The sequence below is a fragment of the Rhinatrema bivittatum genome, chromosome 11, assembly GCF_901001135.1.
Source record: "Rhinatrema bivittatum chromosome 11, aRhiBiv1.1, whole genome shotgun sequence".
Classification (NCBI taxonomy): domain Eukaryota; kingdom Metazoa; phylum Chordata; class Amphibia; order Gymnophiona; family Rhinatrematidae; genus Rhinatrema; species Rhinatrema bivittatum.
The window spans coordinates 67,696,565-67,718,184 of NC_042625.1; the positions used below are offsets into that span (position 1 = coordinate 67,696,565).

At 48.0% G+C, this 21,620-nt stretch overlaps 1 protein-coding gene across 3 annotated transcripts in view; it reads right to left on the bottom strand.

The window, feature by feature from the left end:
- The window catches only part of ERCC2 (ERCC excision repair 2, TFIIH core complex helicase subunit), a 43,788-nt gene extending 27,460 nt beyond the window's left edge, over positions 1-16,328 (bottom strand). For 2 of the 3 annotated variants that reach the window (XM_029571702.1, XM_029571704.1), the window contains exons 1-4: positions 16,255-16,328; positions 13,253-13,352; positions 12,845-12,922; positions 3,418-3,480 (exon numbers count right to left, since the gene is read on the bottom strand). In XM_029571702.1, the coding sequence (XP_029427562.1) occupies positions 3,418-3,480; positions 12,845-12,922; positions 13,253-13,352; positions 16,255-16,259 (246 nt within the window). In that variant the 5' untranslated portion in view covers positions 16,260-16,328. The remainder of the gene's footprint in view (positions 1-3,417; positions 3,481-12,844; positions 12,923-13,252; positions 13,353-16,254) is intronic. The other variant, XM_029571703.1, reaches the window with a different exon arrangement.
- Positions 16,329-21,620: the final 5,292 nt, after the last annotated feature.

A 21,620-nucleotide genomic window follows, 5' to 3' on the forward strand; every position in this document is an offset into this window, starting at 1 on the left:
GGGGGCCCCAAAAGAGGCCACCCTTCTCTGTGGCATCATCTTCTGCGCCTCGCTCAACCCCTGAACTGTGGTGACATGGGGGAGGGAGGAAGAGAGCCAACCCTGTCATGCAGGAAAGAGAGGATGTCTGATCCCATCTCAGTTTCATGCAGCCAGTCTAACTTGGTCTTGGGTTTCTCCGTTTTCTTTTTAAGAACATAAGAAAATGCCATACTGGGTCAGACCAAGGGTCCATCAAGCCCAGCATCCTGTTTCCAACAGTGGCCAATCCAGACCATAAGAACCTGGCAAGTACCCAAAAACTAAGTCTATTCCATGTTACCGTTGCTAGTAATAGCAGTGGCTATTTTCTAAGCCAACTTAATAGCAGGTAATGGACTTCTCCTCCAAGAACTTATCCAATCCTTTTTTAAACACAACTATACTAACTGCACTAACCACATCTCTTTTCAGTTCTACTGGACAAAACAAAAATTCTGTTGAAGGGCTGGCGAAGCAGTGATAACAGAAAACGTTTGCAAGTCCGAGCATCAGCAAAAACCGGGCCAAAAATCTGGGAATGAGACTGGGAAACACAACTATGCAGTAGGATGAAGAAAGGCCGAGGGGATCACGGGGTGGTGCGCGCGCGGAATCTCCCATGGGTGCCCAGTGAGGCTTCCACTGAGCACGGAGCACCGGATCTGTGTCGTACATTGGATGATGTCACCCATGCGGTTTGTCAAGAGAAATGCTGCCACTCTGTCATTTGTATACTCGCAAACTTGATGTTGGGGGGGGGGGGCTTTTTGTTTTCCTCCTATTGCGCATGGTCTTATGATTCTTTCATTACTTTCAAAAACTGTGTTCCAAACAGATGCTGTGATCATTTGTTTCTGTATATTGTTTTTTCTCTTTTATTTTCCATTTAGAAATAAGGAAAATGTTTACAATTTAGAAGGGCTCCAGAAGTGACCCAGTGTCGGGTTAAATACTTGAAGCTATCACTAAGAACAAAATTACTAGGCATGTGGATTAACACTGGTAAATGAGAAAGAGCTCGCATGGATTTTATCATTTTATATTGTGAACCGTTATTTATATTCATTGTAAAGCTATTTGCTATGTTATGTTACACTGTGAACCGAGGTGATTTTATTTATTTATTTATTTATTTATTTAAAATTTTTATATACCGACATTCATCAAGGATATCATATCGGTTCACATTGTAACGCAAAAACAAACGCACGGCATGGCGCTTTACATTGAACAGTAAAAACATGATAACAAGGCATTAACGAGAGGGGGAACAATAACATGGGAAGTTTTGCAATAAAATTGCAATAAAATTGTTTTGCTACGTGCCCCGGTATATAAAAATTCTTTAAATAAATAAATGGATTTAGCAAACTGAAGTTATACCTTACTAATCATCTAGAATTTTTTTGGAGTGAAACTTTCTCTGTCTCCATCTGCTGGCAGGGATGAATAAACCCAGGAGTCTGGACTGATCTGGGTACGTACAGGGAAATAAACGTGTGGATAAGAGGAAGCTGGTCAACACAGTGTATCTGAAATTTCAGAAGGCATCTGACAAAGTCCCTCAGAGACTCTTCATGAAATTAAAAAGTCATGGAAAATGAGTAAATGTCCTACTATAGATGGGTAAATGGTGAAAACAACTAAGAGAGGGTCCGTTTTCCCACTGGAGGGTAGCAACATACCAGAGTGCCTCAGAGATCTGTGTTTAACTTATTCATTAATTATCTGGAAACGGGAATGAGTGACGTGATCAAATCTCCATTTGGTGCAAAATTAATCAAAGTAGTTAAAACACAAGCAGACTGTAAGGAATTGCAGGAGGACCTTGCAAGACTGGGGAACTGGACACCTAAACAGCAAATGAAAGTTAATCTGGACAAGTGCAAAGTGATGCACATTGGGGAAAAATAATTCTAACTATATAACACACACACACACACAATGCTGGGTTCAAATGACTGTGGAGTCATTATGGGCAGTACATTTAAATCTTCAGCAAACTGTGCAGCAGCGGCCATAAAAAGCAATAGGAAGGTTGTGAATGATTCAGAAAGGAAGAAAGAATATCATAATGCCATGAATGCTGTGTGCAATTCTGGTGGCCCCCATCTCTGAAAAGATATAGCAGAACTCGGAAACTGAGGACGGGACGACAAAAATGATAAAAGGGATGGAACGGCTCCCTTACGAGGAAAGGCTGAACAGAACAAGGCTCTTCAGCTTGGAAAAGGGAGGACTGAGAGGGGAAACGACTTGGTATCTAAAATCATAAGTGGGGCCAACATGTAAATAGGGAACAATTATTTGTCGTTTCAAATAGTACTAGGACTAAGGGACACGCCCTGAAACTGACTGCAGATTTTAAATAATTTGTTAAAGTTTATTATTTTTCAGTCGGGGCACAATCAGCTGTGAAATTTGTTGTCAGAGGATGTGGCAAAGGCTAAGGGGTAGATTTTAAGAGGTGTGCGTGCATGGTTCCCGGCGTGCGCAATGGAAGTGTGCGCATGTTATAAAATCCAAGGGCCGCACGCGCATGTGCAGGCGGTGTGCGCAGGAGAGGTGAATTTTAGCGAAGTACTGAAAAAAAAATCTAAATTAAAAAAAAAAAAAAAAATTACGCACGGCGATACAATCGGGCCTCCTCCAGTTCTTTACCCCCCACCTAACCTTCCTTCCCTTTCCCCTCTCCACCCTGACCCCTACCCAACTAAAATAATTTTTTAATTTTTTTTTTTTTACTTACTGCTCCGTTGGAGAAGCAACTTGCGTGGGCTGGCCAGCTGCTGGCACGTGCTTCCCCAGAACAGCGCTAATGGCCGCTGTCTCGCCCTGCCTCTCCCCTTTTTCAGGGCCCAGCACTCGTGCAGTATCGGCAGTTACACGCGTGGCCAGGCCCTTTTCACCTGGACCGGCCACTCTCTGAGCCAGCATGGCACTTATATGCTTATGAACATCTCTGGTGGTAACACTTACTGGTACGTTCACCCAAAGCCAGGATTTTTCTACTCTACCCAGACTACAGCTTTACCCCCTCAAGAGTGGAGCAATTTAAAACTTAAATTTAACCTGGATCCCTTCTTTAATACTAATAAAGCCATCCTACTTATCTCTAAAACCCTTTACTTTTCTCCACAAAGCTTCTGTCTCTGCCTTCCTGCTCTGATCCTGACATTGACCCCACTCTACCCCCTCAACCCTTCTCTACACTCTCCTAACCCAACTCTTCACCAGACCCCTTTCCTTCAAGCAGGTGTCCGGGAGTCAGTAGACAAGTAAGCTCTCCTAACAGTTAAGACAGCCTCCCATCTTTAGGTGCCTAGGTCTTTACAGCACCACCCAGACAAACCACCCAACAGTTCCTGATTCTCCAATCTCTCATTCAAAACCCACCTTCTCAATCTCTGGCACAGTCCGAGAACAGTAAATAAGTTTTGTCACCTCCAGGGGGTATGTCTGTCGTTCATGAAAAGAAACAAATATACCATCACTTAGAAAACAGGTCAGTAGGCATTCCTCCATTTTATCGACTTGCTGTACGTACCGTGTCATGTATAAAGCAACAGATGATGACTTGCCAATAATAATAAATAATAATTTGCTTTTATTCCCTGCCTTTCCAAATAATGCTCAGGGCAGTTTATAGCATCAGCAGTAATTTAAGTCCCTGCCCCAAAGAGCTTACAATCTAAGTGGATACTTGAGGCAATGGGAGATAAATTGATTTGCCAAAAACCACAAGTGGGAAGTGGGATTTGAACCCTAGTTTCTCTGGTTCTGAGCCCATTGCTCTAACCACAAGGCCATTCCTCTCTGATCAGGTGAAAAACTCCAGTCATTATCATACAGATTTGTGTGATTAATAGAAGGTGCCTTTCATGTAGTCAGAGGAGTTCCTTCAGTAGAATGAGAAAAGGTGAGACCCCTACAGCCATCCTAAAATTGTTGCACACACAGAGGTCCTGATGTAATAAGACTTAAGTAAAAAATGTGCGTTAAAGTTCAGTGCACATTTTGGTTATTCATATGCTAAAGAAGAGTTAACGCCCGATGTAGTAAGCTAATGGTATGCTAATGCATCAAGACTTTAAAAAGAGCACGCTAACCAGAAATTGTGCACATGAAGACAAGCTCAGCACACAGAAAACATGTAATGGTCACAAATTGTGTTTTCTGTGCATAAAACAAGATTAAGAAAAATGGTGAACCACATTTAAGCGTGAAAAGAAAATTATTCCTTACCTGCTAATTTTCGTTCCTGTAGTACCATGGATCAGTCCAGACAGTGGGTTATGTCCCCCGTCCAGCAGATGGAGTCAGATAAAGCTTCGGAGGTGCTGCCTCATAAACCAGTGCACCCTCTGTAAGTCTTCAGTATAGAGAATATCAGAGCAATAACATAGAGAAGGATGGATCAAGATAACCAACCACACATGACTATGAATAAGATATATGTAACCAATAACCAAAGAACTGGTGCCAAAGAGTAAACTTGCAAAAAGAACTGTGGAACAGCCCCGGAAACAGAGAGGCTAACACAGGATTAGATGAAACAGAGCAGCAAAGTCAGAGGAAAGTCGAGCAGTAAACCCCAATCCCCAGAATCCTTAGGGAGGGCGTCTGGACTGATCCATGGTACTACAGGAACGAAAATTAGCAAGTAAGGAATAATTTTCTTTTCCCTGTACGTACCAGGATCAGTCCAGACTGTGGGATGTACCAAAGCTTCCGTACATAGGGTGGGCCCCTTGATAGCCCTGCTCGAATGTCTCTGTCGCCAAAGCAGCTGGAAGTCAGCGACTGGAGATGCAAGCAGTAGTGCCTTGCAAAGGTATGCAATGATTTCAGGGTCGCCGCACGACAGATCTCCTGAGAGGAGACGGACTGGCTTTCCACCCAGGACGCCGCCTGACATCGAAGAGAATGCACCTTGACGCCCAGGGGGGGTTGTCGACCCACCCCTATATACGCTGTCACAATAGCCTCTTTGAGCCATCAAGCGATCGTTGTCTTCGTAGCCTTGGAGCCTTTCTTTGGGCCAGACCAAAGGACAAACAAATGGTCCGACAGGCAAAAATCATTGGTGACCTCCAGGTAATGGATCAGTATGCGCTTAACATCAAGTTTGCGGAGATCCCGTGGATCGTCGGCAGAGAAAGACGGAAGTTCCACCGTCTGATTCAGATGAAACGCAGAAACCACCTTGGGCAGGAACGAGGGTAGTGTGCGCAAGGAGACCCCAGAGTCCGTGAAACGGAGGTAAGGCTCCCTGCAGGACAGCACTTGGAGTACAGAAACCTGGCGTGCAGAACAAATGGCCACCAGAAAAACAGTCTTGAGTGTGAGGTCCTTAAAGGTGGAGGCGCACATAGGTTCGAAGGGAGGGCCGCCCAAAATCCTGAGGACTAAGTTGAGGTTCCAGGAGGGACAGGGGGCCTCAGGTGTTTCGCCCCTTTGAGGAACCAGACGATGTTGGGGTGAGAGGAAAGCGGAAGTTCTTCCTGGAGGTGGACCAGGGATCCAAGAGCAGAAACCTGGACCCTCAAAGAGTTGTTAGCGAGGCCCTTCTCCAACCCTCCTGAAGGAACGCAAGGATCTGAGGCACGGAAGCCGACCGTGGCCATGCTGCCTGAGAAGCGCACCAGGATTCAAAGCGATGGAGGTTGATGTCTTCCTAGCCTTGAGGAGAGTCGAGACTATGGCCTCCAGGTATCCATGGCGTCTAAGTCTCCGCCTTTCAAAAGGCGGGCCGCAAGACAAAAGCGATCTGCTTGGTCGAAAAATATTGGACCTTGATGCAGTAGGCGTGGCAGGTGGCCCAGGCGGAGAGGACAGTCCACCGCGAGGTTGATCAGGTCCAAGAACCAAGGACGGCGTGGCCATTCCGGTGCCATCAGGATCACCAAACCTTGGTGGACCTCTATCCTCCAGAGAACCTTGCCCACTAGTGGCCACGGGGGGAACACGTAGAGTAGGAGGTGACGTGGCATGGAAGGATCAGCGCATCCATGCCTTCTGTGCTGTGCTCCCTTCTGCGACTGAAGAACCGCGGTGCCTTGGTATTGTGAAAAGTGGCCATGAGATCCAGGCGAGGGGTCCCCCGATGATGAATGAGGAGCTGCATCGCCTCCTCGGAGAGTTCCCACTCCCCGGCATCTAAACGTTGTCGACTCAAGAAGTCCGCCTGAATGTTGTCCACGCCCGCAATGTGAGAGGCTGCCAGTCGAGAGAGGTGGACCTACGCCCATGCCATCAACTTGTCCGTTTCCAACGAGACATGACGACTTCTCGTGCTCCCCTGGTGGTTGACGTACACTACCATGGTCGCGTTGTCCGAGAGGATCCTGACCGCCCGATGCCGCACGAGGGGAATAAAACGTTCCAGTGCCAAATGTACTGCTCTCGTTTCGAGGCGATTGATTGGCCACGCGGCTTGAGACTTTGTCCACTGCCCCTAGACTGAACTCATCTGGCACACTGCTCCCCAGCCGGATAGACTGGCATCCGTGGTGATCACCACCCAGTCTGGAATTTCCAGGGGCATTCCCTGCACCAAGTGGAGCGGATCTAGCCACCAAAGCAGGCTGTCTCTGGCGAGCTGGGGGAGTGGGAGGATGATCTGGTACTCCTGCGACACCGGTTTCCAGCGAGAGAGTAACGCTCTCTGTAGCGGGCGCATGTGCGCAAATGCCCAGGGTATGAGATCGATAGTGGATGCCATGGATCCCAGGACCTGTAGGTAATCCCAGGCTGTGGGAGAGGGGAGACAAGAGAAGCGCTGAACCTGCCCCAGGAGCGACTGGGCCCGATCCGGTCGCAGGAAGACTTTGCCCATTGCCGTGTCGAAGCGAGCACCCAAGAAATCCAAAGACTGTGACGGAATAAGACTGCTCTTGGTGAAGTTGACAACCCAACCGAGGTATTGAAGAAGCTGCACCACCCGGGTGACCGCCGCGTGACCCTGTGTCAATGTCTTTGCTCGGATGAGCCAATCATCCAGATATGGGTAAACTAGAATTCCCTCTCGTCGGAGAGTGGCCGCCACAACCACCATTACCTTTATGAATGTTTGGGGGGTGGTCACCAGGCCAAAAGGGAGGGCTTGGAATTGGAAATGTTGACCCAGAATCTTGACGCGGAGGAAACGCTGGTGCGCTTTGAGGATGGGGATGTGAAGATAAGCCTCCGTCAGATCCAGAGAGGCAAGGAATTCCCCCTGATGCACTACAGCGATCACTGAGCGTAAAGTCTCCATCCGGAAATGAGGCACCTCGAGGGACTTGTTGACCACCTTGAGATCCAATATTGGACGGAAGGATCCCTCCTTCTTGGGGACCACAAAGCAGAACGAACAGTGGCCTAAGCCCACCTCCATGGGTGGTACTGGAAGGATGGCCCCGAGAGCTAGAAGTCTGTCGAGATTCTGCCATACAATGAGCTGCTTTTGAGGTGGTCCACAGGGAGAGAAGAGAAATCTGTCTCTTGGAGGTCGAGCAAAGTCCAATGAGTAGCCGTGTCTTAGGATGTCTAGTACCCACTGATCCAACGTGAACTGGACCCACTCCTCATAGAAAAGAGATTCGTCCCCCGATCCTGGGGGTCGGGGAGTGGGGTTAGTCTGGCATCGAGAGGTCTTGGAGGGAGCCCCTTGGGCCACCCCGTCCCTAATTGGTCTACGGCCTCGAAAGGAATGAGACCAGGACTGAGATCTGGAAGAGGGCATCCGAGGCATCGTCTGTCTGGTGGTGCGGAAGCGGCGTTGCCCGCGGAACCGACTTCTGGAGGGATTAAATGATCTCGAGGTTCGCGGACGATCTTCTGGGAGGCGATGTACCGCATTCTCTCCAAGTGACTTGATGATCTGGTCCAAATCATCCCCGAAAAGGAATTTCTCTTTAAAAGGAAGAGATCCCAACTGTGACTTAGATGAGGAATCTGCCGACCAGTTGCGGAGCCAGAGGAGACATCGTGCCGAGACTGCTGAGACCATTGACCTTGCTAGGTCATACAGGGCATCTGCTCCATAGACTTTAACCGCCTCCAGACAGTCTGCCTGTCTTGCTTCCTCTGGCGGTAGCTCCTGAGAGGTAAGGAGTTGCTGTACCCAGTGAAGTCCTGCTCTTTGCGCAAGCGAGCCACAGATGACCGCTCGGACTCCCAGTGCGGAAACCTCAAATACCCTTTTGAGGTAGACTTCCAGTTTCCTGTCCTGCAGGTCCCGCGGAGCTGTGCCTCCCGTGACCGGGATAGTCATACACTTCGTGACAGTCGAGACTGTGGAATCGACCTTCGGAAACTTAAGTAGTTCTAAGAAGTCTTCAGGGAGAGGGTACAGTTTATCCATTGCCCTGCAGCCCTTCAGAGAGGCTTCGGCGCATCCCATTCCCTAGCCAACAATTGCAGGAAGGTAGGATGGGAAGGAAAAGCCCTGGTCGGAGGACGGAGGCCCACCAGCACTGGGTACCCCTTCTTCCCCGAGGTAGTGGGTCCTGGTGGATTCAGGGGGACTCAATGTCCCGCTCTTGGAGGATATGTGGAATGAGAGCATCCCTCTGAAAGATCCGGAGCACCCTAGGGTTGTCCCCTTCCATGTGGGCAGCGAGCAGGGGATCATCCAGGCCAAGCAGAGGATCATCTAGTCCAGGATCCGGGACCAAGTCCACACCCCCCCCCCCCCCCATAGGGGAAGAGCGAGACGCACCCGGGAGGACCCTTGAGGGGCCACCAGTGCCCCCCCCCCCCCCCACTGGGACCTCGACTCCCTAGAGGACTCCCCCGGGAGGAGTATCAGCTGCCCTGGGCACCTTGGGGGGCGGAGGCCCTGTTGCGGAATCCGGAGGCTGGGACATTCTTGCCAGATATGCGTTGTGCATGAGGAGCACAAAGTCCGTGGAAAACAGAGGCGGGCCCTGGGGGGGGGGGGGGGGGGGCAAAGCAGGGGGATCCCCAGGTGGTAAATAGGGTCCCAGAGGCGGAACCGGTGTTAAAACCGGTGGTAACAGCGCAGCAAGATCTTCCGAATCCTCTCCTGAGGGCAACGGTGCAGCTGGCTCTGAGACCAAGATGTTCGCCGTTCCCACACAAAGCGGAATCGGAGCCGGCCCCTGCCTGTGAAGGCGCGCTTGACCACGCGAAGAAGGTCGTCCCGCTGGCTGCGAGGTGCCCTCCCCACCAGGGAGGCACCTCGTACAAATCCCCTCGCGGGAGAGCCTCGATCCCGGCTCCCCACACGCTGCACATCTGAGAGCCCTCGGCATGAGAGCAAGGGGGAGGGGGGGGGGAGAGCCGCGAGGAAACACAGGCGGTGCCGCGGGTAGTGGGAAAACACCTCCACTTTCAAACTCACCAACCCCGAGGAAGCACGAGCGCCAGCAGAGGAATGTTACCTCTCTGCGGTCAGCAGCCCCGAGGAATGCGCTTCTCAGGGCTGCGGGTCGGGACGCGGCAGGGGGGGAAAGGTTGAAACCTCCAACATGCACCCCCAGGAGAGCTGGTTCAAGGAGAACCTAAAGGAATGACTTACCCCATACAACCAATAAGGAAAAGGAGAAACCAGACAGTGTGAAAGAGCAGATCTGTCTGCAAGTTAAGGCAGTATAATCAACTATTTTTTTTTTCAATCTAAATAACTTGATCCATAAAACAAAAGTACAAAGGAGAAAAGAAAGAAAGAATAACTCTCTCCATATACTGGGGAAGCCAAGGTTCCCCTGCTCCTATCTGCTGGAGTCAGAAAGATACAGAGGGTGCACTGGTTTATGAGGCAGCACCCTCCGAAGCTTTGTCTGACTCCATCTGCTGGACGGGAGACATAACCCACCGTCTGGACTGATCCTGGTATCTACAGGGAATGCCACTTTTTATAATACAAGTGTTAACCCTCGTAAATGAGAAAAAGGCACAGACGCGGGAGTGTTTTTGCTGAAACACCGTAGCAAGAAAAACCTCCAACTAAGACACTAAGACGAACAGCCCCTGACGAAGATCTCGAAACATGCGCTGTGTCGTTTCAAAAAAGTGGCATACATTATTACCAAGTGTTAAAACCCCGTGATTAAACACGTGGAGCAGGCATTTTTGTTACACTTTGCAACAAAAAAATTGCATTATCATAAGTGAACAATTTATAAAAACTCTCCTGCGTCTGTGCCTTTTGCTCATTTATGAGGATTAACACTTGTATTATAAAAAGTGGCATTCACGCTTATATGTGGTTCATCATTTTTCTATATATTTTTACCACATAGTTCACCAGTATTTCATTTCATAAAACAAGATTTAGGCATACAAAATATAGTTTATGCATATTGACGTGCAGAAAACATGATTTACATGCAGAAAGGTTTTACATATAAAACTCGCATTAAGGGCATAAAAGTTGTGTCTCTAACTCATGTTTAGTGCTTCTAATTTTTAGGGGCACAACAAACCACTAGCGATAACACTAACTTTGAAATGTGTGTTAATCCTGCACACATCTCTGCACTGGGGAGTGACATGGCATTTGCTTAACATGGGATTCGCACACAGGAGCACTAGTTTGTGCCAACAGTTTTACTAAGGTTTGTGCACACATTTTTTTTTATGTGCTAAACTCCTTGTTAAATTGGGAGTAAAGTTGCTGTGTCATAGAATAGGATTATTGGATGGCCCTTGTGTAGACTGTAGAGTTCAACCTTTAGTAGCTGGATAAAATAGTAAGCCTTCTGTTCCATTGGAAAGTGAGGCTTGGGATGTACTGCGGTGCAAGGCTCACTAGGGATTACATTTTAAAAGCTCAGGGCGCCAAAGACGGGAGATATGAACATCTCTCGGGCTGACGCACACTACTTAGATTTTTAAAAACGAACGAGTACCCACACTAAGATTTTTGGGGAAAAGAGGGCAGGGTATGGGCGGAGCATGGGCATGCCCAGATTTTAGCATTAAAACAGCGAGTAACTATTTACGTGCACTAGCATGCGCCGGAGTCCCCATCTGCAAATCTTTATTTCTGCTATGGATGTAATAAAAAAAAATGAGGCTAGTCAGTGAGGATTGAAGGGTTGAGGCTAAAAGAGTGGCAGGTTAATTGGGGGGGTCAGGAAGTCCTAGCCTTTACCTGGGCAAACTGGGAAAACTGGTAATTGCGTCAGCGCACACATGTAATAAAATCCCCCCCTTACATGGTGCAGCCGGCATTTGCGCGCACGTGTGCACCCATATAAAACTGTGTGCACATGCACTGCCGATTTTATAATGTATGCACACAGACATATGCATGTTATGAAATGGATGCGCCTCTGGATGCGAGCTGGCATGTGCACATACATACACGCCCGCGCGACTGTCTGAAAGAAACCGTTTAGGTATCAACACCCAACTTTTTTCTCAAAGTCAGATGCAAGGGCCAGCCCTTTGGGTTGGAGGCATTGTGGTTTTAGAGGTTCTCACATCCATACATAGCAGCCTTCTCCTAAGCTGTCAGATTTCCAGGTGGAAGGTTTCAGAGCAATAACAGCTATGTTTGAATTTCAGGTTGATCCCACTCCAGAAATGGGTTATTGGGATTTTAGGGAGACTTTGATGCATCACGCAACACGAAGAAGCTTAATTCCCAGATGTGGCACGGTTTGCCATTACTAACTTTTGGAAAGGTTTACCTGTCATGCTACACTGACGGACCCAAATTGTTCGAAGTAGTCCAGATTGAAAAATGGACTTTTATGCTAAAAAAAGGACATGAGAATTGATTGGAGTTCCATATTTTGTGCAACAAGAGTCGAGAGTTAATGTATAAATTATTACATCATGCATACCAATTCCCCAAATACTACACTAAATTTAGTACATCTAGCTCGCTATGTTGGAGCCTTCACACCTACATATGTGGTGAGACTGTAGATTCATGGCAGAGTTCTGGTCAATATATAAGATGTTATACAAAACACTACCCATTTTTTGTTCCATCTACTGAACTTTTGGGGTCAGGAAGGAGGAACTGTACAGACTCGTTCTCTTATCTCTCATATGCTGCATTCAGCTTATCTGACCATAGCATTTTTCTGGAAGTCCAAGCCTAGCATGGAGCTCAAGATTGGCTGAGGTGGCGTCCATGGAACGGATTACGTATCTTTTGAGAGACAATGTTGCCCACCTTGACAGAACCTAGGAACCTTACTGGATTTGGTGAAAAACTATTGTGTAGTTTGTCAGTTTCTTTTTTGGAAGAGGACAGTTTTACAATTTGAGTCTCCATTCCACTTGCGCCAGTAATTGAACTATTTGTTGTGCCTATTGTGTTAAAGAACGGTTTAAAAATAAAAAGTTACAAAAAAAAAAAAAAATATATATATATATATATATATATACACAATCAGATTTGGGTTAAACTTTGGGATTACCACAATATACAAGGTTGAAATCTTGCTACAGACCATGTGCATATGGGAATTTTGTAGCCTAAACGTGTAAAATGTTCTCACCCAGTTGGTGACATTATTCATTTTTTCTCTGCCCTATGTCTCATCAGTTTCTACGCATTTTGTTTTAATATGTTGTGCATGCCATTGATATAATATGGTCTTGTACCGAGTGATGATATGTTATGTCCTAGCTGTGCCAAGCGTGCAGATTGAATTTTATTTCAGTAATGCTGTTTTGGCTTAGTTATTAATACAAAGTTTTTTTTAAACTGGGATTAAAGTCCCTCGCACAAAAATGTATGGACGTCCATGAGTTAACCTGCACACACAGTCGAGCATACCTTCCTTCATTCGGGCCTGAGACAGAAGACTGGCTTGCTGGGTAACAAAGAATGAGAGGCTAGCACTACACTTACCCGCTGATATGCCACAATGAGGGACAGGAGAGAGACTGTTTTCCCAGTGCCTGACGGCATTTCCAGCACACCATGACCCTGGGGGGAGACAAGGGGCAAGAGTGAGATCCTTAGGATGAGAAAGAGTGGAAAGGGGACAGCAGGGAGTGTGATAGCAGGGGAAGAGGGTAGGATTGCAGAGGTAAAAAAAAAAAAAAAAAGACAAGAAGTACAGAGAAGAAAAAGGATAGGCAGAGAGCAAAACATAAAAGGCAGGAAAGAGAAATGCAAATGACATAGTTATTTACAACTTTATAAAACAGGGAGAAGACCTCTAAGGGAGGGCACTGCGGGACAGGACAACATAGTAGCCTGAGTTAGCAGGGAATGGGGGAAGGGTGCTCGGAATGAGGCACCGTTCTGCAGTACCTTTGCATCAAGGGTCCTCTTCAGCTCCAGCATATAGGAATACTGCTCAGGGTAAATGTAATCATATGGGAAGTACACCAGGAGGCCATCGATGTTCAACCTGAGAACAAGGCAGCAGGTTAAGAGGCCTGCCCCTGCAACTCACAAGAATGCGGATCAAAATAATGAGTGCAAGGGACCATGTCCTAACTCTAGGACCAATAGGGAAAGACCTTATCTGTCTCGCATGAAGCATGGCTTTATGCCTTCCTCCTTCCCATCTAGCTCTCATCAGGGAACCAGTACACTCAGCATCTGACTATTACCACCCAACTCTTCCTTTTAAAGAATTATATGCAAGTTTCAGTAGTGTGCTGGTTCCCTGCTAAGAGGGTGAAAGAAAACCACTGCTAAAACACCTATGAGCACAAAGGCAGAAGATGGGGAGATGAAGCAAGAAGTTAGCATAAGAACATAAGAACATAAGAAAATGCCATACTGGGTCAGACCAAGGGTCCATCAAGCCCAGCATCCTGTTTCCAACAGTGGCCAATCCAGGCCATAAGAACCTGGCAAGTACCCAAAAACTAAGTCTATTCCATGTAACCATTGCTAATGGCAGTGGCTATTCTCTAAGTGAACTTAATAGCAGGTAATGGACTTCTCCTCCAAGAACTTATCCAATCCTTTTTTAAACACAGCTATACTAACTGCACGAACCACATTCTCTGGCAACAAATTCCAGAGTTTAATTGTGCGTTGAGTAAAAAAGAACTTTCTCCGATTAGTTTTAAATGTGCCCCATGCTAACTTCATGGAGTGTCCCCTAGTCCTTCTACTATCCGAAAGAGTAAATAACCGATTCACATCTACCCGTTCTAGACCTCTCATGATTTTAAACACCTCTATCATATCCCCCCTCAGTCGTCTCTTCTCCAAGCTGAAAAGTCCTAACCTCTTTAGTCTTTCCTCATAGGGGAGTTGTTCCATTCCCTTATCATTTTGGTAGCCCTTCTCTGTACCTTCTCATACTATGCCCCGCTTGCCACTGCAAGAATCTGCGCTTTTTCTTACTTTCAGATGCTGAAGCAGAGAAGCCAGCTGTGGCGGTATTCCCCAGTGGAAGCTGCTGCTTCAGTCATCAAAGGGCCAATAGACTCATGGTTAGTGGGCCACCAGCAGACCAACATGGGATTGATGCAATCACCAGAAGCCCTCCCAGCAATGAAAGCTGCATCTATTCTGCTAGTCTTCCAGCTCAGAGGCTGCTCCTTTGTTGAACACACTACATCTGGAGCTTCTACAGTCTTCTTCTCCATTACAGTATGAGCCTGGAACTTTGAAAATTGGGACTGTACTGACGGCTCTTACTGGGTAGTCTCAGTCTGCGGAGGAAGGTTTAGTGGAGATTTCCTCACAGGAGAGTGAAGTCATATGGCCAACTCTGATCGTCAAGAGCCATAAACAGATGCACTTTTCAGGATATCTACAATGAATATGCATGAGATAGATTTGCATATACTGCCTCCATTCAATGCAACTCTCTCTCATGCATATTTGCTGTGGGTATACTGAAAAACAGGCCTGTTTGTACCTTTTGAGGAGAGGAGTTAGCCACTTTGCCTTATGGAATCAAGACTTCTTTGTATTTTATTCTTAATTTCTTTTCAAATATTTCTTTAATGGTTCTTTCACAAAAAATGTACTGTACATTGTGTAGATCAGTGAAACAAACTCCTACTTTAATGCATTTTGATTTGTATTTTTTAGACAATAGAACAAGAAACATGTTCAAGGGTGTGAAGACTTTTGGAAGACAGAGATCACCACCTCCTACATCTGGAAATGAGTAATAGGATATTTTCTAGAGATCAAAAATGACCACTGTCAGAAACAGGATGCTGGTCCCTAGTTCATGGCCCATTGATCTGATTCAGCATGTTCTTATGCTAAGATTTTTAAAACAATACAGGTCTGCAGTCCCTGATAAAGGCTTACGTCTTCCTAAAAAAAAGTCGTTATCAGTTAACATCTAGCTTAACTGATAATTTAACAACAGTCAGAACGCTCGCTTAGTGATTATAGTCACCTATAGCCCATGTTAATGGTTACATTTGCTCTAGAGCAGGATCAGAACTGGGTGCTGAAAGGTTCAGTATCAAAACTAGACTCCCCCTGTCACGGTTCAAATTTTACTCGATCCGATATCTCTTATCGGCGCTCAGGAAAGCCGATGGTGTTTTTTTGGGGATGTATAGGCAAAAAGGTGCTGGGCCTAGGGCTGAATTAAAATGATGAAAGCCAGCTGGATGTCAGGTTAAATCCACAGGCACTGCATTTTGGTTTGTGGATCCAAAACGCCTTGGTTTTATTCAACAATTCAGTTAGGTAACTGTTGAAATTAGATTTCGATACTGTCTCTCCCTGTTTATGTCTGTATGAAAAAGCCTATTTAGTGGCTGCCTATGTTTATTTATTTACTTTGGAAATGGCTCTCTACTTCATGGGTGGGCAAACCTATTGGCCCGGGAGCCACATTGAAGGTCCCAGTCTGGGGAGGTCCCACGATTCAACAGCCTGTCTCCTGCAATCAACCACAACGACTCCCGCTACGCTCTTTCTGCTCTCCGAGCCAAAAGGCGGACCGGTGCCATGGGCCATAGTCCATCCACCTCTGCTCTTCCCCTTTTTTTTTTCTCCGGGTTATGAACTTGATACTAAGATCGCTGGTTCCTGTGGTATACTTGCGTTGTTTATTTAACAATGATACACTTGTATTATTCGTATGGCTCACAAATTGATAAAAATGGTAATAAGACAAGGATCACATCTATTTTTACTAAAAAAAACCACAGGCAGCTGAGACCGAAGACAGCAATGCCTCCCTCACACACCGGTGCACCATGGCAAACAGGCGCGCATACAAACACAGACCACAGATCAGCTGCAACAGCACAAGCGTCCCTTCCATACACCGCGCGTTATCAGCAAATAGGGGTCATCGCTTCCCACCCGTTACTCACTTCATGGCTACCGATGGGGCCCAACCGCGACCCGTACAGCCTCAAGGCTTTAAATGCTTCCTTATCACGTGAGAGGAGAAAAACCACGCGCGAGCTTCAGAGGTGCTTACCATTGGTCGAGTCGTCAATAACGAGGCGGAGCGCTGTGGAAGGCGTGGAACAGGAGAGGGCTTTCTTTCCTTGGCTTTGATTGGCCGGGCAGTCGCCGGGTTGGGGGGGGGGGGGGGGGGCAGTGCCGCTGCTGTGCGGAGTGATTGGCTATCGCTGCTCTGTGGCGCACCGAGGAATAAGAGCGGGGGCCGTGGCGCCTGGAAAATGAACAAAACAGCAATGCAAAAAAGAAAAAAAATAGTATAAATAAATAAAATTTATAGCATGTTACTGGAACCCACCATTATTCATCAGGTAGCGTTCCTCAAGATTAGACTTGTTAAAATTAAAATATAGTATTGAAAACATGAAAACGAGTAGGGGGTACATAAACATGTTTTATGTTGGAAGGGAGATGAAGAGGTAGGGACAGTGGTTCATAGATAGTCGGATTGCTCAGGCACACCACCATTTTGGGGAAAGGTACAGAATAAGTGATTAAGTACTATACTATCACCTCTTAAGTGAGAGGGCATGTGGTTAGGTCCAGGAGTATAACTAGTCAGTGAGATGAGAGTATAGAGCAGAGCAAAACTGACTGACTGACTCCTTGGCAGAGCTGGGACTGTTCAAGATGCGGTGTGTAAGCTTCAGGATCTGAAGGAGATGGCTGAAGTCCATGAATTAAAGACAGGGCCGGTGCAAGGCTAATTGGCTTTCTAGGCAAGGCTGGACTTAAAATTTGAGCTTTGCACCCATAAGCAGGGTTGGAGATTGAGGGATGGAAGACACTGGAAATTGGCATGTAGGAGCCCCTTTCCTCCCTTCACCCCAAAATGTACCAAAGCGTCATAACAGCGTTCTTTTCAAATGGGCAGGATCCTGTTTGGCCTGTGCATTTGGCACCCTAGGCAATTATCGTTCCTGTTCATACCCCAACTCAGTCCAGAGAAGCAGTCCAGTAGATGGAGGCAGAGAACAACAACTTTGAAGCACTGCCATACCCTAGAGTGGCACTGGCAGTCACTCAGTATTTCTCTGGCTCCAGCAGATGGTAGCAGTCCAAACTTGCAGGCTGGTTAGAGTCTTCTTTTTTTTTCTTAAGTTTAGAGACAATCATCTTCTGGAGCTCCCTGAGCTGTTAGGTGCCGTTGTGGACCATCCCTCAGGTAGAGCCAGGTGAGCAGGGGGATGGTGATCCCTGGACTGCTCGTACCCGCATTATCCTGGGGGTCTGATAGGGTACTGGCTCCCTCTTTCCTTCGAAGAGCTTCTTCCCCTGTTGGTGACCAGCAACAGGAAAATACTTGATTTTACTTTTTCTTTCTTTGTCAGTGGCTCCTTTAAAAAAAAAAAAAGTGGGAGCAGGAGCTAACTGAGCCAGTGCGAGCAGTGTAGGTTTAGGCCTCCTAGTGTATGGGGGAAGAGTTGCGCTGCTTGCCCAAAGTTGCAGGTGGTTCCGGGGTTAACCGGGGAAGCCCGTGGGGGCCGTTATGGGGATCTCCTCAGGCACGCCTGAAACACAGCAGCCAGGGGGGTAGACCTGATGGCATCACCTGTACCGGGCAGCATCAGCAACAGCTCAATTTAGCAGCACGATGCTGGGATTGTGCCTCAGGAGGTGAAGGAACCTCCGCAGAGGCTGCAGGTGTCCAGAGGGGCACAGGTTCATCAGGACCAGGGCCAGTTCCTCCCATGGGGACTGAAGATGCAATTCCGACCAGGGAGGCACCTGGCAGACAAGCAGAAGCTGCTGCAGGGCCCAGGGACTCTCCTCCTCTTTTGCTGATGGGAATACCCTCAAATGAAGGTGGTGAGGGGATCTGGAGTTGGAGGATTTCTCCACAGATTTCTTGTTGCTCCTCCACAGGGCCTATTTGGCCAGATGGGGAGTTGGGGGTAAAGAGCCCCTGGAGGGGAAGCCACAGTGTCCCTTAGAAAGGTACAAGTAGGTCCTGGCTGGAGGTTTGGGGTCCTTACTTCAGTGTCTTGGATTGGTATCTCCAGCAGAGGAGGGAACGGATGCAGAGGAGAATGACACAGTTGGTTAAGATCCAGATGACCCATTTGTGGTTGGAGGTGATCAGATGGATGATCCAGGGGATGAGTTTGCAGTGGGCAGCCTCGCTAATGACCCAGGGTCGTTTAAGGATGGTGTCAACCCGAATGAAACACCAGTAACAGAAGGGGATGATCCTAGGGTCATGCGGCTGTTCCGGAAAGAGGAATTAAGACCCCCTCATTTCCCAGGTTTTGGGGGAGCTGGGTATCAAGGTTATCCAGGAAGATTCAGATAATGAGAGGGCGGAGCCAGTGCTGGATGGCCTACAGAGACTGCTGAAAGCATTTCCTTTGCTCAAGAAAGTAAAGAAGTTGGTAAACCGGGAATGGGATACTCCAGAGGCTGGCCTGAAGGTCAGCAGAGCAATGAAGTTGTATCTGCTAATGGAAGACACCTTGGACTTACTGAGACTTCCTAAGGGGGATGCAGCTGTTGCAGAGGTTACCAAGACCACCACCATTCCAGTGACAGGGTCTGCTGCCTTGAAGGATGTGCAGGACCACAAATTGGAGATCCAGTTGAAAATGTTTGAAGTTTCAGCATTAAGTCTCCAGGTGGCGATTTCTACTAGCCCGATGCACAGGGCCTGTTTGCACTGGGTGGAGAAGGGGCCTGCTTCTGGAGACTCCGCTCAGGTGGCACGACTGGAGGCCAGGGTGGCCTTTGCAGCAGATGCACTTTATGACTTGGTCCGGACGTCAGCCAGAAATACAATTCTCATGGACCAAATCACAACTTTGTAATCTCTCTTTTAAGGGAAAGCTGCTCTTCGGCAAGGATCAATTGATGACAGTTCTGGGCGAGTCCAAGGGCAACAAGTTGCCAGAGGATAAGAAAGTGGCCAAGAAGACATTTACCCCGCACTCCCGTTTTTGAGAGGTGAGAGGAGTTTGCGTTCAGGCAGGAGTGCCCAGGGACAATTGCTCCAGTCACGTGGTCTGCCGTGCGCGGCCTTGACAGAGCCGCGCTTGGCTGACCACGTGATGTGTCCTGGGCGGCGAATACTCGGGCTGATCAGACATCATGAATCCGCCTCAGGCTCGGGGCAGAAGCAGACCGCGGGAAGGCAACAGTCTTTTCGGGGTGCCCAAAGGACTCAAAGAGATTTCCACCTCTGGTCCATTGACCGGAGGTGGAAAAGTCTCACAGTGAGGTCGTGCAGGCCAGGTCCTCTCTTCGATGGAAGCGGTGGGGGTGGGAGGGGGGGAGAGAGGTTGTCCCTTTTCTACAGAGTGGACTAAGATCATGTCAGACCAGTGGGTTATGGAGGTGAGAAACGGTTAAGCCTTAGAATTTTCTCATCCCATAAGGAAGGCCTTTATGGTGTCCCATTGCGTGTCCTGAACAAACGAGAGGCCACCGGGATACTCTCCACTGCTTGCAGAAGCCTGGCATAATTGTGCCGGTGCCTACTCCGGAGAGGGGGCGAGGAAGGGTATTCCATTTACTTTGCGGTCCCCAAGAATGAGGGCACATTTTGGCCCATTCTAGATCTACAGAAAGTCAACACAGCACCGCGGGTTCCACATTTTTGAATGGAGACACTACGGACTGTATTCGCGGCGGTCCAAAGAGGAGAGTGTCTTGCGTCCTTGGACTTCATGGAAGCCTATCTGCCTATAGCCATTCGGCAGGAGCATCAGAGGTTTCCGCGCTTCGTAGTGCTGGGACAGCAATTCCAATTTCAGGTCCTTTCTTTCAGGTTGGGTACAGCACCAAGCCTGTTCATGAAGGTAATGATGGTGGTGGCGGCGGCGGACATGCGAAGGCAGGGGATTCTGGTTCACCTGTGTTTGGACGATTGGCTCATTTGGGCAAAGTCCAAAGAGAAGGGTTCACAGGTACTATGGCCAGGTTTATGGAAATGTTAGTGTTGCTTGGCTAGGTAGTAAAACTGGCCAAGAATCAGCTGGTGCCGACTCAGGTCTCTGCACTACCTGGGAGCAAGGTTTGATACCCAGTCTGGCAGGGTCTCTCTCACCCCGGAGAGAGTGGAAAAGATTCAGTCGCAGATGCTGTGGTTTTTACATCTGCCCTTGCCCTAGGCCTGGGATTATTTACAGGTTCTGGGTTCTATGGCATCTGCACTACATTTGGGGGCAGGAGAAGAAGAGTGAGTAATGAGATGTGGGAGGGCAAAAGAGTGAGTGAAAGGATTGGAGAGCCTATGGGCTGTGTGGGGCAGAGGGGGAAAGTAAGTGCGAGGAATGAGTGAGTGGATCAGAGGGACTATGAGATAATCAGAGGGGGGGGGGGCAGTCTGCGAGTGAAGTGATAGGAGGGCGTGGGGGAAAGGGCTGGGTGTGTTAAGAGGAGGGAGAGAGAAGAGCGTGAGTGAGAAGAGCATGTGGCGTTGCTCCCTTGTCACCCCCAAGGAGGCAAAGAGCAGGCCTTGCTTTTGAATTGCAGGCCCCACACCCCTGCTGCGGTGAGCCAGCCCATTCTGCTTGAAGAGGAAACCTGTATTTTACTGGCGGAGGAGGAGAGTTGCTGCAGGGAGAGGAGGGGCTCCAGGATCAGCAGGATGGGAGGGGAGGGGGTAGACTTAAGGGCTTTAGGAGCAGTTGAGGAAGAGGGGTCAAGGAGCACTGGGGAATTTATAGGGTGACTGGAGACAGAGGATCAGAGGGCCTCATTCTCGCTATCTACTTTCTCCCCCTTACCCCAGGGATCCTGCAGCCGTCCTTTGCCTAGCAGTGCTCATCGAGCATGTTAGATTGTGTTTGGGCAGGCGTGCGAGAAAGAGTGACACCCGGCCCTGCCCTTCTCACCGCCCTGCACAGTTCCACTTCCTTGGTCTATAAATTATTAGGGATGTGCACTCAGTTCTTCTGTTTTGGCAGGTATGCACATTCCTTACCGACTTTCTAGTTCACAGGAAAAACAAATATGGGCATAACTCATTAATACACGGATATCCGTTTTTTCACGTGTACTAGAAAGTTGGCGAGGCACACGCGCCCCCACCAAAACAGAAGAAAGACTCACATCCCTACAAAATAAGCCCTGGTTAGAACAGTGGGCTATAAGCTTGGGTTCAAATCCCGCTCTTCTCACTTTTGCTGCTTGTGACTTTGGGCAAGTCATGTAAGCCTCCATTGCTTCAGGTACAAATGTAGGGGGTCATTTGCTAAGCCATGGGATTGTCTTTCCCTGAGGTAAAAGTACCGCAGGCGTCACAGAGAGGCAGTAAAATAACCCCTGCCACTTCGTG